The sequence below is a fragment of the Salmo salar genome, chromosome 21, assembly GCF_965601325.2.
Source record: "Salmo salar chromosome 21, fSalSal1, whole genome shotgun sequence".
NCBI classification, from domain to species: Eukaryota; Metazoa; Chordata; class Actinopteri; order Salmoniformes; family Salmonidae; genus Salmo; species Salmo salar.
Window position 1 is genome coordinate 17,080,220 of NC_138311.1, and position 16,665 is coordinate 17,096,884.

General features: G+C 40.5%; 2 protein-coding genes across 5 annotated transcripts in view; one reads left to right on the forward strand and one right to left on the reverse strand.

Annotated features, from left to right (window-relative positions):
* The window catches only part of lrp2a (low density lipoprotein receptor-related protein 2a), a 65,945-nt gene extending 56,179 nt beyond the window's left edge, over positions 1 to 9,766 (reverse strand). For all 4 annotated transcript variants that reach the window (XM_014164082.3, XM_014164078.3, XM_014164081.3 and 1 more), the window contains exons 1-5: positions 9,613 to 9,766; positions 2,685 to 2,792; positions 2,319 to 2,441; positions 2,000 to 2,116; positions 1,115 to 1,225 (exon numbers count right to left, since the gene is read on the reverse strand). In XM_014164082.3, the coding sequence (XP_014019557.1) occupies positions 1,115 to 1,225; positions 2,000 to 2,116; positions 2,319 to 2,441; positions 2,685 to 2,792; positions 9,613 to 9,721 (568 nt within the window). In that variant the 5' untranslated portion in view covers positions 9,722 to 9,766. The remainder of the gene's footprint in view (positions 1 to 1,114; positions 1,226 to 1,999; positions 2,117 to 2,318; positions 2,442 to 2,684; positions 2,793 to 9,612) is intronic.
* A 1,397-nt stretch (positions 9,767 to 11,163) lies between these two features.
* ccdc89 (coiled-coil domain containing 89) lies at positions 11,164 to 14,799 on the forward strand. Its single transcript, XM_014164076.3, has 7 exons — positions 11,164 to 11,465; positions 12,365 to 12,837; positions 12,954 to 13,084; positions 13,171 to 13,307; positions 13,408 to 13,484; positions 13,866 to 13,965; positions 14,523 to 14,799. Exons 1-7 carry the CDS (start codon positions 11,406 to 11,408, stop codon positions 14,607 to 14,609), a joined length of 1,065 nt encoding a protein of 354 aa, XP_014019551.2. The 5' UTR covers positions 11,164 to 11,405; the 3' UTR covers positions 14,610 to 14,799.
* The last annotated feature ends 1,866 nt before the right edge of the window (positions 14,800 to 16,665 follow it).

The following is a 16,665-nucleotide window of genomic DNA, read 5'->3' on the forward strand; positions in this document are numbered from 1 at the left end:
CAATGAGCCTGATGCAACAGATTAGAATGTTTAGCTTAAAATGCTGATAAACTAAGGCTATTTCTTGACATTATAAGCGTAGCAATTCGCACACGGCAGAAGGCTATAAGCGTAAATGTTCCATTAGCAGGAAAACACCATTCTCAAAAGTGACCACAAATGCGATTATGCATGTAATGCTTTTATTATAAAGGTGTATTTTCATGATGAAAATTATCTTCCCCAAACTTGAAACTCACATATATATGCCAGTTATGCTCTACAACTACTGTGAAGCGGATTAATGTGCTTAATTTTAAGAAGTTATTTGTCCACTTTAGTTGTGATACAAACCTTATCAAAACATATAGGCCTATGGGCTAGGCTACACGAGGTGTGTGACTCTGATTTGAAAAGTCACAAAAAAAAGCATGCGCTGTTTGCCTTAAGCTGGGCATCATTCACAAGTGATAAGCTAATATTGTCACCCATCACACTATTTTTGATTTAATCTTGTCTTTACATATACAAAATAATATATGTGTGAAATTTGTTTTGATTTATAATTCACCATTATCATGCACCTGTCTCGAAACAGGGGCAGCGGAACAAAATACATGTAATCTATGCATTTAAATAGAGAATGGAGGACGCTTTCCCGTGGTTCATTTTCATGCCAGCCAGGTAGGCTATACTCCTGTTTTAAAGAGAAGCAATGTGCTTAATATTAGGAAAGTTGAGAAATAAATATAGTAGGCCTAGGCTATTGAAAGCTGATGGGATCCTCCTCTTTTTAATAGAGGCCATCACTCTGTTTTCTCACGCAATTGCATAGCCTATAGAAATGTTGCGCAACATGAGCTCATGGGCTCTAATGAAGTGTTTGATTAGATTTTCGATTACATTTGCATTGATGTCAGAGTGATTAGAGGGACAATAGAGTGCTGAGTACCAGGCAGTTAGCAAGTTTGGTAGGCTACTAATGACCATCAGCAGCATCAGAGCTTGGAGAATCATAATTACCGTGACTAAACGGTCACATGGAATTTGACTGCCGTCATGACTCGTGACTGGTAATGTGGCGGTAATACGGTCACCGTAACAGCCCTAGTCACGGCCAGAAGTGAACACTTACTGCAGTTGGCCTCGTCTGACCCGTCACGGCAGTCCATGACCAGATCACAGTGCTGGGTCCGGTTATAACAGGCACTGTTGGCACACCTCAGCTCTGTACACTCAGGGTAGTCTGAGAGGGAAATAAACACGACAAATCATACCAGACTGACATAGAACAAACCCATCTGTGGAATATTCAAAGAATATAAGGAATAAGCATCAAATAATTTGTTCAAAGAGGTGCATAATGCTTTCCCTTTCAAACGTCAAATGTCTCTACTAGTCTTAAACATTTCTCAAACATGAAATTTCTCAAATATCAGTAGTCTTAAGCATTCCTATATACAGTTCTCAAGTACTCAAGTATTAACACAACTATGCAATTAGCCAAATGTAACAGTCTGCTGCTAGCAGATCATTAACTTAGCTGCCGCATTGGCAGCTCTAACCCCCTTTTAATCTCATTAACAGTAGAAAATATACCCTTGAATGCTCCCCCATGAAGTCACGTTGGCAATTCACCTCTGAAATATAAAGCTTTGTACGTAATTATGGCAAACAGGCTCAGCCTGTAATGGCGCAAAGAAAATGCTAAAAGCTAATGGGAGGATAAAACACTTACAGTAAGTTTTCTAATAGCGCCACAAACAGCCCTGGCTTTTTTTCTGCCATTGTGAGATTACCAAAGTGTGCAGTGCTGTGAGTCTAACATGTCGGCACAATAATGGAATAGCAGCTGAACTTCAGCTTGACTAATCCCCAAGGAATCTGCAATCAACCTCTGACAACAAGAAGCATATTGTGGCCATTCTGTCAGTCAGCAAGCCTCTTAATCTTACAAATTGATTAAAATGCCACAGGAGCCTGAGGGAAGAAGGTAAGTAAGCCACACTGGGGAACTTACGGCAGTCTCTCTCGTCAGCCCCATCGGAGCAGTCAGGCAGCCGGTCACACCTGTACTCCCCTGGGATGCAGGCCCCATTGGTGCAGCTGAACTGCCCACTGGAGCACATCCTACCAGCTGCAGAGAGATTGAGGAGCAACTTAACCACAAGTGTAGCATTTCTCTACCCCCTTAATTGCCTTTGTCATTGATTTTTGGGTTAACATTTGTGGCACCTGTCACACTGGTGAAAAGTCTAAATAGAATATGTTGTACACTGTATGGTCTACACAGTACTTGTGTATTGATTTCCTCTAATGTAGAAAGTGCGAGAACTTACGACAGCGGTGTCTCTCATCTGAGCCGTCCTCACAGTCCTCTTCGTCGTCACAAACCCAGACATCTGGGACACACTCCCCGTCACTCAAGCACTGGAAATGACTCTCATCACATGTTACAAGGGCTGAGGACACACACAGCACATCCAATATTAGTCTCCACACTACCAGCAACAACACTCAACATGTAGGTGAAGGTCTAAAAGTAAGACAACGCCAGGTGATTCTTACACAAGATACTTCTACGAAGCAACGCTTTTGCTGCTCTTTAACAGGGAAACGTGAGTAAATGGGACAAATCCCGTTAACATGTAAAGGGAGAGGGTCCTTGTGCAGCCCAGTCCACTGTAAGAGGAGAAGTTACTCACGGCAGTCGGCTTCATCAGAATCGTCTACACAGTCTAACGTTCCATCACAACGCCAGTGCTGTGGGATGCATCGGCCTGTCCCACACCGGAACTGCCCCGTCTCACAACCTTCATACAGGAGACACAATATTACTAAAGTTAACTTCTAAAGTTATCTCCATTCCATATTTTAGACCAATTCTCAAATCCTATTTTGTAATGCCTTCAGTCCCCAGGTGCATAATTCTTCATGATCTTGATCATGATCATGTGTATTTCTAAACTAGGTCAGAAATAAGAAATCATTTCCTGCAAAAATGTCCCTCTCTACTATAGTTAGTCCAATAAATAGAAGGGACTCTTTGTGTCTCTTATCAAAACATCTAAACAGTGTTGGGTGTGTTTGGGAATGTCTCTTATTGATGAAGCATGGTGTTAACAGCATCGACAGGGCCTGGAGATGAGCGTGCCAGCCATCCTCAAAACAGTTACACAACCCTCAGCACACTCATCCCAAGCTTCCTTTTGATGTTCTCACTGAGTGGCATCTGAGGAGATAAGGTACCCCCACTCTACCTTCCCTGACGTTTTCCAGGAGATATCAACTGAAGCAGCATAGTTCAGTGGCAGAGCGCTCCGTCAGACCCGTCCGAATTGGAATGTACAATTCTCATTGTCTCTCTCTGACAACCTGATTTATGGTGCATGCTGTTCCTTGTCAGAAATGTAATTGGGATAAATAGTGGTACCAGGTGGTACCGCAACCCTTAAACCCAAATTCTTTGCTGAGGGAGATGTAAGGTGGTGGTTGGTGGTGCATGTCTGGGGTTGGTGGTCTACAGTGTCTTATCGACTACCTTTAATCACAGTCCCTGCTTGGTGAAATATGTGCTGAAGTGAAAGGTTTTACATTGCGTCAACACCTCAGTTGCAAAACAAACTGGAGACATTGTTCTAGAAACAAACGACACTGAGAAGTACAACCAGTAATACAAATGACCTCTGTTTTATTTCCAATCTATGAATCAAACACTGCCATCCGACCAATCAAATTAGACACGAAACACAAACATATATATCTTTTTTTAAACAACATTACATTTCCAAACACTGGCGGTAAGATTTTTGGATACTGATTCATTACCAGTTTTCACATAACATAAATGTGTCAATGGGCGATATCCATCGATCGATCATATGTTATACATGTATTGTGACTACTAGAAGCAAATATGCAAGTAATCAGCTATTTCCATTGCATCAGCTAGCTGTGCCATCACCAGTCAGCATGTGCATTGAGTTTCTATTAGCACAACCTTTCACGTGGTGCTTCTCTCCCACTCCAGCTATCAACATATTACTTCAAATTCCAATGGCATAGGAGCATGTTCCATGATAAGGACATGCAAAACAAGAAGACAGTGGTCAATTGCAAACAAAAAAAAGAAACCGACGTGTTGAAAATATAGCTACTGGACGATTTTGTACGAGAAAAAGGATTTTCAATCCGGCCACACCCATCTAGGCCTAATGCTAAACATGAGCTTTCATGAGATAAGGCACTGAACTAAGCATTAGTATGATGTCATCCTTTGATCTTGTGCTGATAAATTGAAATCTCTTAGGAAACTGCTGCCTTTTTTCGTCTTCTCATTTAAAATAAACATAAACTGATACGGCGTCGGTTGCACGGGTTCTACTGACATGTATCCTTTAGCAGGACGTAGAGACACCAGGAGCTATTCAAGGACAAGATGGAATTGTTGGACACTGACGTTAAGAGTCTGCCTACTTAATTAAAGAACAAGTCTGGCAAAGCATTTACCTCCGACAGGTGAAAAAAGAGCACTTCCAATGTGACCAGCACTGGACCAAACGACAAAAGCCAAGGGAAATGTTCCTTCCTCGTCAAACAGACAAACAACGTAACGAATTGACTTGGAAAATCTCAGCCCATTCGGTTGACAAATGTTGTGTGAGCGGGCACTTTATTATAGGCGAGTCAGAAGTTAATCATCTCTTTTATGTGATGTGCTCTTGAAAGATGACTCACTTCCACTTGAGTTGTGGGGTCATGACTGTGCTAAAAGCCTTGTGAGGAGCTTCTCATACCATGAGGTCTGGTCTCAGATGAATTAGCCGACACCACCAAACTGCTTTTAAACTATGCCTGCCAAAGGGGCTTCATATTTAACTAATTCAGCAGCCAATTGAGAAGCAAGCTTTTTTCCTGCTCAGTTTACTAATGATAAAATTGCTTCCCCATAAGCTCAAAGGGTGCCTTTGTTGGGAGGAAATGATCCGGGAGGTTTCAGCATCATCTGTAACATGGCAGGTAAGACCAACGGTGCATACAGTATCGGAGCAGCACAGTGACACCACTGAAACACATTTTGGTTTATCTCCGTACCCCTGAACAGACATTCAGTGGTCTAATGCTCAATGCCATTATGATCATTATAAGATCAACTCTGAATATGTCATATTTGACAATATATGGTAGATATCAGACAAATAAAACCATGTTCACTCGTTGCTTCACCCACAAGTAGGATTGCATATCAACGTCCACCAGCTTATCAACATAACACACCAACATATTTTTCAAAAGGGCAAAATATTAAAAGTGTCTTTAAGCATCAATGGACTTCAAGTTCAGAGGAAGTACACTCCTGAGGCCTCCTAGCAACAATGGACTTCAAGTTCAGAGGAAGGACACTCCTGAGGCCTTCTAGCATCAATGGCGATGTTCATAATCCCTGTTCATAATCCCTGTCTGCTATGCATTAGGTTAACAGCTTTCAACAACCTTTGCCAAAGGGAAACCAATCTTCTGAGACATTCAAATGAAGCCAGTGTTTCCTGACAGTATCAGTTCTGGGAAAGGTGACTGGCAGACTAAAGTGGACTTTTAAATGAATGTGAGCTGCTCTTACATTCAGCCATAGTCTTTTTTTAAGTCATCTGAATAACTATTCCTTCAGGAATAAATTGGTAAATTGTTTTTTTTTAAGCCAAAATGTAATAACAATGATCAAAATAGGGGCAGTCAATTACTATTAAAATAAAGTTAAGAGAAAGTGGCCAATATGATGCAAATAAACTCTTAATAATGTGGTGTCTAAGGATTGGTACTTTTTCGTTAGTGTCTTTGTTTAGCCTGTTTTGTTTAGTTTGGTGTTTTCTTTTTGTCCCTCTCTCTGACCATGTCTTTTGTAATTAGCCATCTTAAACCCACAGCAGGCGAGAACCCCACACTATCCACAGAGAAAGATAAGGGCGCCCTACTACTGCCAAACAAAGAGGAGCAGCAGAGGAATTTTCATTAGAATGAAGCCTGCCAATGCCTCAGACCCCACTGTGAAATCACAATGGCACAATGGAAGAGCCAGCAGGGCTTCAACCTCATAACTGGAAGTGTCACCACGCCAAATGGACTATGGAGAGGGATAGCAGAATGCAGAATACAGTATAGCTTCCTGCAAAAAAACACAAGTTTAACAGAATCCCCCCCACCCCCCCACCCCCCTTCCCCAAAACATCTCTTTCCAATCATGTGGGGGCCCTGAGAGAGTTGTAGCCTCTTTCATCAATACCGCCTTGTTTTTGTGCGTCCCCTCGCACTCTCTGAATGTGTGTCTAGAAAACGGCTGGCAGCGTGGAGCGCTGGATCCGTCCATGCTGTTAGAGTGAAGTGCTCCTGCTCCATTTCATATGGAAATCAATTCAACAGAATGCAGTCAATTGCTGAACAACTGACTTTGGCTCTTGCTGCCACACACAAAACAGAGAAAAGCCCAAGGGAGTTTGGTATTGGCATAGGTACAAAAGGAGGCAAGAAATAGTGAGTGAGGAATGAAGCTGTACTTCTAATTCTAACTTGAAAAAAACATGTATAAAGTTTTAACACATTTGTAAGGCTAGATTTGACTAGAAATGTGTAAAAAGCAACAGAGATGGAGATGTTACACTACACTTCTGCAGGAGGTCAAAGGGTTTTGTTCACACTGCCTCTGACAAACTGTCACTCAACACAACATGAGCATTGTTAGCCTAAACCTTGCACCCTATGCATCACATAATAGTCTGGGACCTGGGTTGAGAGTGCTGTATAGTGGGAAAGGATTAGCCCTTCATTTGAGTCAACTGTGCTAACTTCTGCTCCCCTTTCCAAAACAGCGTTAACGTTGCTCATGGATTTACACCGGAAAAGGCCGCAGCATCTTTAAGATTTAGCACGCACATGCTGGCCAAGGTTTCTGTGCCTTCTAAAATTTCAACATCAACCCGCAAGTGTTTTTTTGTAGTGCTATAAAACAAATGAACTAATAATAGGTTAGGCTCAATGAATGTGAGCAACTGAAAACACCTATTTGAGTTAGTAGGGGAAATGTTAATTAGTCAACCCCATATCCCGCTGTACTAGATAACGTGTGGAACACTTTGAACATCTTGTTCATCCTGGTTTAATTGTATGTTTTTTTTCAAAATAAATCGCGCATGTTTCTCACAAGATCCTGAATGACCAAGGTTGTTTGGCAAATGATTGAGGTTTGAAAGGCATTTAGCCCCAATATTCAATCAATTAACCTGCAAAAACATGTTTTGAACGGCCACGGTCAAATCAAATCAAATTGTATCAGTCACATACACATATTTAGCAGATGTTATTGCGGGTGTAGAGAGATGCTTGCCACCAAGTCCAGTTCCTTTGTTACCTTCTATTGTAACATTAAATCACCCTACAAGTGTGTCACACTAACCATTATTTCAACACAGGCGTTTTACAACACTTTTAATGCCTCTTGATAATAAGCCACAAAAGACTGTCTGTCACACATTACATTATCATCAAGTTGAGCCACATTAGCTTTTTTTTAATTTGATTTAACCGTTATTTAACTAGGCAAGTCAGTTAAGAACAAATTCTTATTTGCAATGACAGCCTACCGGGGTACTGCCTTGTTCAGGGGCAGAATGACAGATTTTTACCTTGTCGGCTCTGGGATTCAATCCAACAACCTTGCGGTTTCTGTCCCAACGGGCTAACCACTAGGCTACCTGCTGCCCCAGCATTGGAGAAACTTTGACAGGGCAAAAATGAGTGTGAACCCTATCCCTGGAGGACCCAGCGGAAATTAGGCTCAATGGATTAGAGAAAGTAACCTGTCCTCCAAGGCCCTTTTTGTCATTTCCTCTCAAACGCATGCTGGATAAATCTGGATTAAATCAACCATTCCTACCTCAAATTTCTGAGGAGATCAACAAGTGCCATGATGCAAAACTGCAAAAGATGCAGGATGTACATGAGGCCTATTCCTAGTCAATGCAGTTAAAACTTGGTATATACTGAAACAGACGACTTTGATGACCTATTTACTTCAATGTCTTTTTAAACTACGATGACACAAATCCTTGGTACATCATTGTTCATTTCTAAGGGACAAGCCTGCTAATTACTAACATGAAAACGCTGGCCAAGCCCTGATTTGACTCAATATTATAATGAATTATGGCGAAGACCATGCTCATAGCCTCAGCTTGTAGAGATCACTACCATATTATGTACTAAAAAATGGCACTGGATAATTTCAATTATTACATTTGATTGAGATATTTGTGTTTTTTTATTTGATTATTTTGTCATACTTTCTTATTTTGTATTGCCTTGGAATGTACAATAGCCTTTATAGTGCAATGCAGCTAAAATAAAATAAAGAAGAAAGAAGAGGTTGTAAGAACTTTCCCCTTGAAGTTTACATACACTCTTTTGCCTGTTGTTGCTTAGGTAGAAATAGTCACTTTCAGCAGCAGCAGCAGCAGCAGCAGCTGCAGCGTAATTAGTTGCTTGATTCACACTAAGGAGATTACATACTAAGGGTTGAGCAAAAAGAAAGCAGATTACAATTTGAGCAGTAGGGTATAGGCTACACTAGTATGCAAGAGACAAAGATAACAGTATTTCAGATCTATCAAACAAGGTATATGACTAGTTTCTACCACATTTTAAAGAAAATGGGTCCTTGAATTAAGGCCATATAATTAGTTAGCATCTATAGAGGTTTTGCACTAGGCAAGCCGTTGAGTTCCTCTGAATAAGATTTGTACCAGTAGCTTGCAGTCCACACAGATTGTCTGCAAGTCACATGCTCACTTCTGTTACCTAGCAACGACAAAGCTCAGGCAAAAGTTCTCCAAGAGAGAACTTCAAATCGGTCTGAGGCAGGCTTTGTGCTCAATACAAGCTTTAATAATGTTTAGAGTGGAATAGTTTTGTTAAATAAGTCAGATATTGTAAATTATATTAAATTAATTCTGTATTTATTGGTTGCAAAAAAATATGTGTAGTGCTGGGGAAATAACTGGTCAAGGAGTTGGTAAGATTTGACAAAATAAATTCTGATTTTTTTATATAGAAAGTAGAGATCACTTTATAAAAATATAACTGTATGTTTTGTCATCTACACTGGACAGGTGCAGTGAAATTTGTTGTTTTACAGCTCAGCCATAGTAGTACGGTGGCCCTGGAGCAAATTAGGGTTAAATGCCTTGCTCAAGGGAACATCAACAGATTTGTCACCTTGTTGGCTCAGGTATTCGAACAAGAGACCTTTCAGTTACTTACTGGCCCAATGCTCTAACCGCTAGTGCCTATCACTTAAAATAGGCCAAGCATTGTACAAACATGGCTAAATGGCTTGTTTTTGACTTATAGATAGCCAAATTAGATGATTGTTTGCCTATCAACATCTTAGCTGAGTAAAATATGTCTTCAAAAAACAACCCCAATAACTACAAATCAGGCCACTTTACCAGATAGGTGTTACTGGTGTCTATGTACAAGTGGTTGACATTTTCTCATCCAGGGCAGATATAGGCTACACAAACAACTCTCAGCAGGTTCACAATGAATAAAGGCTGTGTTTAGATGAGTTTAGGATACTCTTACCTTGTGAATGACAGCGGAAAGTACAGAAAATCAATATAACAAGAAGTTTTGCAAGTACTGCTCTCCACATTCTGATGCTGGGTCCCGGCTGGTCCGTCCAGCTCCTCATGAAGCCGGGCAGATGGAGGTGCTCTAGGGACTGAGATGCTGTTGCTTGCCTCTCTCTTTTTTGTCCCGCTAGTTGATGAAAAGGGGCGTGCACAAAGCCAGAGACGGTCGCTCCCCCAACCCCGGCCCTGCCGATAAAACCCTTAAACCGCGCGCCCTGGAATCTGCATTATTCCATTGCCCGGGGTGTCTCATCTACACGTGACTTGACATTGCGTTGTCCATCAGACAGCTAGGTAGGCCCTAATGGTGGCAACATTAGTGAAATAATAACGCAGCATTTTGTTGTCTTGTTGTCTAAACATCGATAATAATTACTCTCGATGTAAATCAAAACAACATGGATATCGCCTAAAATAGCCCCATTCGCAAATAATTCCCTGGAGCCTTTATTTTTTAGAAAGCTGAATTGAAAGATTTATGTCCTAGGTCTTAAACATGTATTAATTTACTGTTTATCTATTTACTATTTATTTAGTAGCCTATTTGATTAACTCAGCAGCAGGCAAATAAAAAACACAACTGTTGCTCTTCTTCTACCATGCTCACATGATCTTTCACATCCAGTGAGTGATGTCTAAAATGAATAAGACAATTATTTGTCATAAGAGTAAAATAAACGAATCAATTATAGGTTATGTTGTTGCCAGAGCATTGTTGAATGTTATTTTTTGTTCTGACTGAAAGGACTCAACGTTATTCAGCTTCAGGGTGACCTTGGTGTGTTGGTACGGGACTACACCGGGGTCAAGGCTCGCTTCAATTACATGGGGTGCACTGGGGCAGGACCATCATTTCAAGACCCAGATCATGATAAATGTTTTTTTTTAAAGCTGTAAAATGAGATGAAATCGACTAATCAATAAATATAGTCCTGCAAGTTGGATCACTATTTAATCCTGTAAATGACTGTCTAATAATCACATACTTTAGGTCTACAAGCAAGGTTTCACCCAATAAATCCATTGAATATCCAAAAATAGTTTGATTTGAAATATAAACTGTGCCTCAAGCTTTGCACTTTCGCTCTTTTTCTTAAAAAATCATGATGTGCTGGGTATCATGCATAGCCAAATACATTTTATTGTTTTTGTACTCCTCGATAACTATCTATTTGTGTACATTGCTTTTAAATATTGGTGTTACGGAAATTAACGAAGGATTGGGTCTGGGACCATGTTTGCGAGCCACTTTAGATGGGCCTCACGTTTCGATGTGTAGCATGCAAACCCACTTATGAGAGGCGCAGCAGCCCCATCATGTGGTGCAGAGGAGGAAATTCCGAACAACGTAACATAGCATTCCCTTTTCCATTTCCATTGTGCATTTGTGTCGAGCTGTATAATTCCGTGGCTCATGTCATTTGGCACAAGCTAATTAGCCAAATGAATACATACAAAACCAACTACGTTATTAATAAATGTAACAATTCTGGTCAAACATGATTCATGTTGGTGTGTGCCACCGCTCACAAAGAAATGGTGCGATGAAATGTAAAGACGGGAGGGGAGAAAATGGTTTCGGGTAGAAGCAACTGAAATGACAGTTGCCAGTAGCAACAGCTGAAACTTTGCGGCTCTCCAACAAGACCCGTTGTGAAAGACTCGTTGAAGTAGTAACGTTAAGTGAACGATAGTGATTTACGCATCTCGAAGCTCGTATACCTTTTTCTAAAGGCAGTCGACATGGCATCACCCCACAGAAGTCCAAAAGACTTAAGGAAGATGATAAGAGAGACCAAACAAGTAAGAAACAGTACCAGGTTATTATCATTTCAAGAAACGTCGACGTCCGGCTCTGCCAGATACAAGCTACTGTAGCTAGCTAGCTAGCTAACGTTAACCATCTAATTTACTCGTCAACATTAGCAGTAAAACACGTTTTGTTTTGCATTAATTTAGGATATCTGAAGACCGCATGGCCAATCTTATGGGAATATACATTTAAATTCCTTCGAATTAAAACAAGATTGCATTGCAATGAATAATGTATAGCTAGCTAATTGTCTGACTGACAGATTATCTGCTGTTCACTTGCTCCAGGCTGCTTGCACTTGCAGACGGGAAATGTTTGCTACAATGTTACGAATGATTGGAAACAAATAGTTTTCTCGTGGAACTTCTCAGTGGAAGTAAAATGTTGCAATGTTGGTGACAGCAGGGTTGCGCGGTTGATAGGAAACTTCAGTTTGGGACACACTGGTAACCTCACGCCTAACCTTAAATGAAGACCAAAACGCCGATTTTTACGATATAGACCATTTTTACTTTGCGGCTGTGGTAACTAGTGTAAACCAGCCTGACTGGACTAGGAACAGTTAAGCCAAAGGATGTATGTAGTACTGCTACGACCCGTGGGCCAAGTGCAGCCTAAAAACAGTTTTAAAGTGGCCTGCAACATTTATAAAATTATATGAAATGTGGCCCACAAGAGAAAATAAAACACAAAACAATTTGGTTCTGGTAATGTTTCATAACTACAGGACCTTACAGGTACGTAAAATCTAAGAAAATTGCCTCAGATGAGTGTTTTTATAGCAAGAGAGACCTGGTTAACAGTATCACTGTAACATGAGTGCCTAATGTAAGTCAACTAGGCTAGGCTACATGTCTATACATTTCACATGATTTATTTTCTCCTCCAGGACATGGACGATGTCCACAAGTCTTTAGAGAAACTGCGTGGCCTTTCCCTGGAAGAGAGGACGGAGTCAGGGATGCTGCGGTCAAGGATAGACGAGCAATCGAGTTTGATTTGCATTTTGAAACAAAGAGCAGACGACATGCTTCTTCGTTGTCAGGCTCTGGAGCGGATCAACTCTGAGTTAGAAGACCTGAGAGCAGACGTACAGACCGAACTTGACAAGGAAAAGAAGAGATCCATGCAGTTAGAGCAAAGATTTATGGATCTGGCAGCCAACCATCAGGAACTGATACATTTCAAGGACGAGTACAAAAGACAGAATGCCAAACTAAAACAGGAGAACGAACGACTTCGGGAAGAGAACGAGAAACTTTTCTCTAAAGACTTACAAGACAAAGAAGCAGTTGTTTTGAAACTAACGCAAGAACTGAGAGACCTTGCTGAGCAACATAGAAGTCTGGATGATGAATATCAGTACGAATGCACCATTTGTTTTTCTATTTAGATTTATGGTTGCATTTAGTGAATGTGGACTGACTTCATCCGATGTAGGAGTGGTATAACAATAGGTATATATTTTTTCCCAACAGGGGAAAAACAACTGGATTCAAGACCAAACTTAAAGGGCTCATAGATCTCCATCAAACTAAGGAGACGTCCTTACAAGATGAATTGCATGATGCTCAAAGACAGCTGAGCGATGCAGTGGAGATGTGCACGGGTGAGTTTGGCTGTATAATTCTGTTTCCCAAAAAATATCTGCCCTAAATGAGAAATATGACCGCTTTTCTGATTTCTCTCGACCAGAACTGGATCAACAGCTTAAAAAAGCAAGAGAAAATGATTCATTGAAAGAGACAGAGATGCAGAAACAAATTGAGGTCTTGGCCAAGGAAAAAGACAAATTCTTGGATCTTTCAATGCAAAGGGGGAAACTAATACAGGTAATGCATAACATACATAATTTTTTTTTAAACAGAATGGCAGTTTTAACCACACATGGAAGCAGTTCAGCCAATTCATAATAGTTCTGCCTTTTGAAAGGATAAACAGGTGGAAATCCAGCAGTTAGAGACAAAAAGGCAAGAGGTGGAAAAAAACAGGGCTGCTGCAGAAGAAAGGTATGTATTTAATGGTTTAAAGGCCCAGTGCAGTCAAAAATGTGATTTCCTGTGTTTTATATATATATTTCCACACTATGAAGTTATAATACTGTGAAAATGATGATGATGCCTGTTTAGTGTAAGAGCTGTTTTGGTGGGATGGAGTTTTGGCCTGCTTGATGGCATCACCAGGTGGTAAATTAGTTAAAATGAATAGAACAATAAGAACGAGTGTTCCAAATCTCTCCCCTCTCATACCACTCCCAGACAGTCCTAGTAAAATTCTTGCTTGAGAAATTGAGATAAAAAAAACGGCTGCACTGGGCCTTTAAAATGCAGTCCAATAGTGGCACATATTATGTACATACAGTCTGTATATCAAATATGTCTCTGCTTTAGGTTTGAAAGAGAGGCAGCTGTGGTGAACACTAATTTGAAAGTCAAAGAACTCCAGCATGCTCTTGATCAGTCTGTGAACACTTGCAACAAGCTGAAGAAGGTTAGTTGAAATGTGGAAAAACCAATGATGTATATAAAACCTGGATTGCTAATGCTATGTATTGGCGATTGAGAGGCTTTGAAGACACTGGTCGGCCATATTGCACTCCCCAGTCCTCCATAGCAAGGAATCAATGGAATTCTCCAGTATTTCAATTAAATGTATGAAGGACAAAATTACATATATTTATGTATTTTTTGTTGTAGTGGGGACAGTATAATTAGTCATCTCTTAAATGAATACTTTAAATAAAATGTTTTTCAATTTGTTTCTATTTTATGTTTATCTCATAAAATATAATTTAAAAGTATCCATTAAGGTGTCTGTAATAGAATACATGTGACAAAAACGAATGAATGCATTTCTATAGCTTCCAAAATATTTTTTACAATGTTGGGGGAGTGCCAAGATGGAGGCACGGTGTCTTCAACACACCGCCGTCTAATTCTTCATCTAGTGTGTATGTATAAATCATTGGGATAAACTGACTTTGCAATATTGCAAAAGAGTTGCTATAGAAGTTCTATCGTGCTCAATTGTACACAATTATTTCATAGGATTTTGAAGCCTATAAAAACCACAGCACCGACCTACTTGAAAAGGAAAAGGAGTTAAATGCCAAGCTGCGCCATATGATTGGCTAAGACTACCATTCCATCCACCCATTCACTGATGTAATAAGATAAGAGTATGAATTTACTTCTCTCCCAGGCCCACCCATGGCTGTGCCCATGCACAGTCATGTGAAATCCATAGATTAGGGCCTAATGAGTTACTTTCAATTGACAGATTTCCTTATATGAACTGTAACTCAGTAAAATCATTGAAATTGTTGCATGTTGAGTTTATATTGTTGTTCGGTGTATTTACATTGTGTGCACATGCTTCATGTGATAGAAATCTGAACATACTACCTGCGCATTGAACATTTGGATTAATTATAACTTCCTGTGGATATATTGTTTTGAATTCATTCCTACATAACGACTAACCATGCAGACAAACGGTAGAGAAGTTAAAATGTAATTTTATCCAACATCCAGGCTTGTAGAGGACCTGAGAGGACCATTTCAAACACAAACACTGAAATGTCCCAGACGGTGGATTTAGAAATTCTTCCGTCTGGTCCCCAGGCAAGTGTTGAGAGAGCGGCTGGGGCTCTACTGAATGCTTCTAGGGTATTAAACCCTGGCTTAAGAGCTTGCAGAGCCCCGGTGCAGCAGCGTCAGAACCCAACATGGTGAATATGGCTGAAGGTTGAAAAGAGACGGTGCACTATAACTTTTATATGGAGAAGCCATATGAAAATTCTGGCTTAGTTTACGTCTCTCTCACAAGAGGGCAGTGCAGGGTGTGTGTGTGTGTGTGTGTGTGTGTGTGTGTGTGTGTGTGTGTGTGTGTGTGTGTGTGTGTGTGTGTGTGTGTGTGTGTGTGTGTGTGTGTGTGTGTGTGTGTGTGTGTGTGTGTGTGTGTGTGTGTGTGTGTGTGTGTGTGTGTGTGTGTGTGTGTGAGCTTTTGACCATTGGAACGTTGTTATTTATCAGGCTTGAACATGTTGCTGTTACCTGGCTAATTCTTCTCATGATAAATTATTGACAACTATATGCAGTTGAAGTCGGAAGTTTACATACACCTTAGCCAAATACATTTAAACTCAGTTTTTCACAATTCCTGACATTTAATCCTAGTAAAAATTCCCTTTCTTAGGTCAGTTAGGATCACCAATTTATTGTGGAATGTAAAATGTCAGAATAATAGTAGAGAGAATGATTTATTTCAGCTTTTATTTCTTTCATCACATTCCCAGTGGGTCAGAAGTTTACATACACTCAATTAGTATTTGGTAGAATTGCCTTTAAATAGTTTAACTTGGGTCAAACGTTTCGGGTAGCCTTACACAAGCTTCCCACAATAAGTTGGGTGAATTTTTGCCCATTCCTCCTGACAGAGCTGGTGTAACGAAGTCAGGTTTCTAGGCCTCCTTGCTCGCAAATGCTTTTTCAGTTCTGCCCACAAATGTCCTATAGGATTGAGGTCAGGGCTTTGTGATGGCTACTCCAATACCTTGACTTTGTTGTCCTTAAGCCATTTTGCCACAACTTTGGAAGTATGCTTGGGTCATTATCCATTTGGAAGACCCATTTGCGACCAAGCTTTAACTTCCTGACTGATGTCTTGAGATGTTGCTTCAATATATCCACATAATTTTCCTCCTCATGATACCATCTATTTTGTGAAGTTCACCAGTCCCTCCTGCAGCAAAGCACCCCCACAACATGATGCTGCCACCCCTGTGCTTCATGGTTGGGATGGTGTTCTTCGGCTTGCAAGCCTCCCCCTTTTTCTTCCAAACATAACGATGGTCATTATGGCCAAACAGTTCTATTTTTGTTTCATCAGACCAGAGGACATTTATCCAGAAAGTATGATCTTTGTCCCCATGTGTAGTTGCAAACCGTAGTCTGGCTTTTTTTATGGCGGTTTTGGAGCTGTGGCTTCTTCCTTGCTGAGCGGCCTATCAAGTTATGTCGATTATAGGACTCGTTTTACTGTGGAAATAGATACTTTTGTACCTGTTTCCTCCAGCATCTTCACAATGTCCTTTGTTGTTGTTCTGGGATTGATTTGCACTTTTTGCATCAAAGTACGTTCATCTCTAGGAGACAGAACGCGTCTCCTTCCTGAGCGGTATGACGGCTG

Bases quoted from the DNA above. Each gene is read 5' to 3' on its own strand.
- ccdc89 (XM_014164076.3), top strand. From the start codon at position 11,406: ATGGCATCACCCCACAGAAGTCCAAAAGACTTAAGGAAGATGATAAGA. The intron at 12,838-12,953 runs GTACGAATGCAC...TTTTCCCAACAG, and splicing joins AGTCTGGATGATGAATATCA to GGGAAAAACAACTGGATTCA. The intron at 13,966-14,522 runs GTTAGTTGAAAT...ATTATTTCATAG, and splicing joins CTTGCAACAAGCTGAAGAAG to GATTTTGAAGCCTATAAAAA.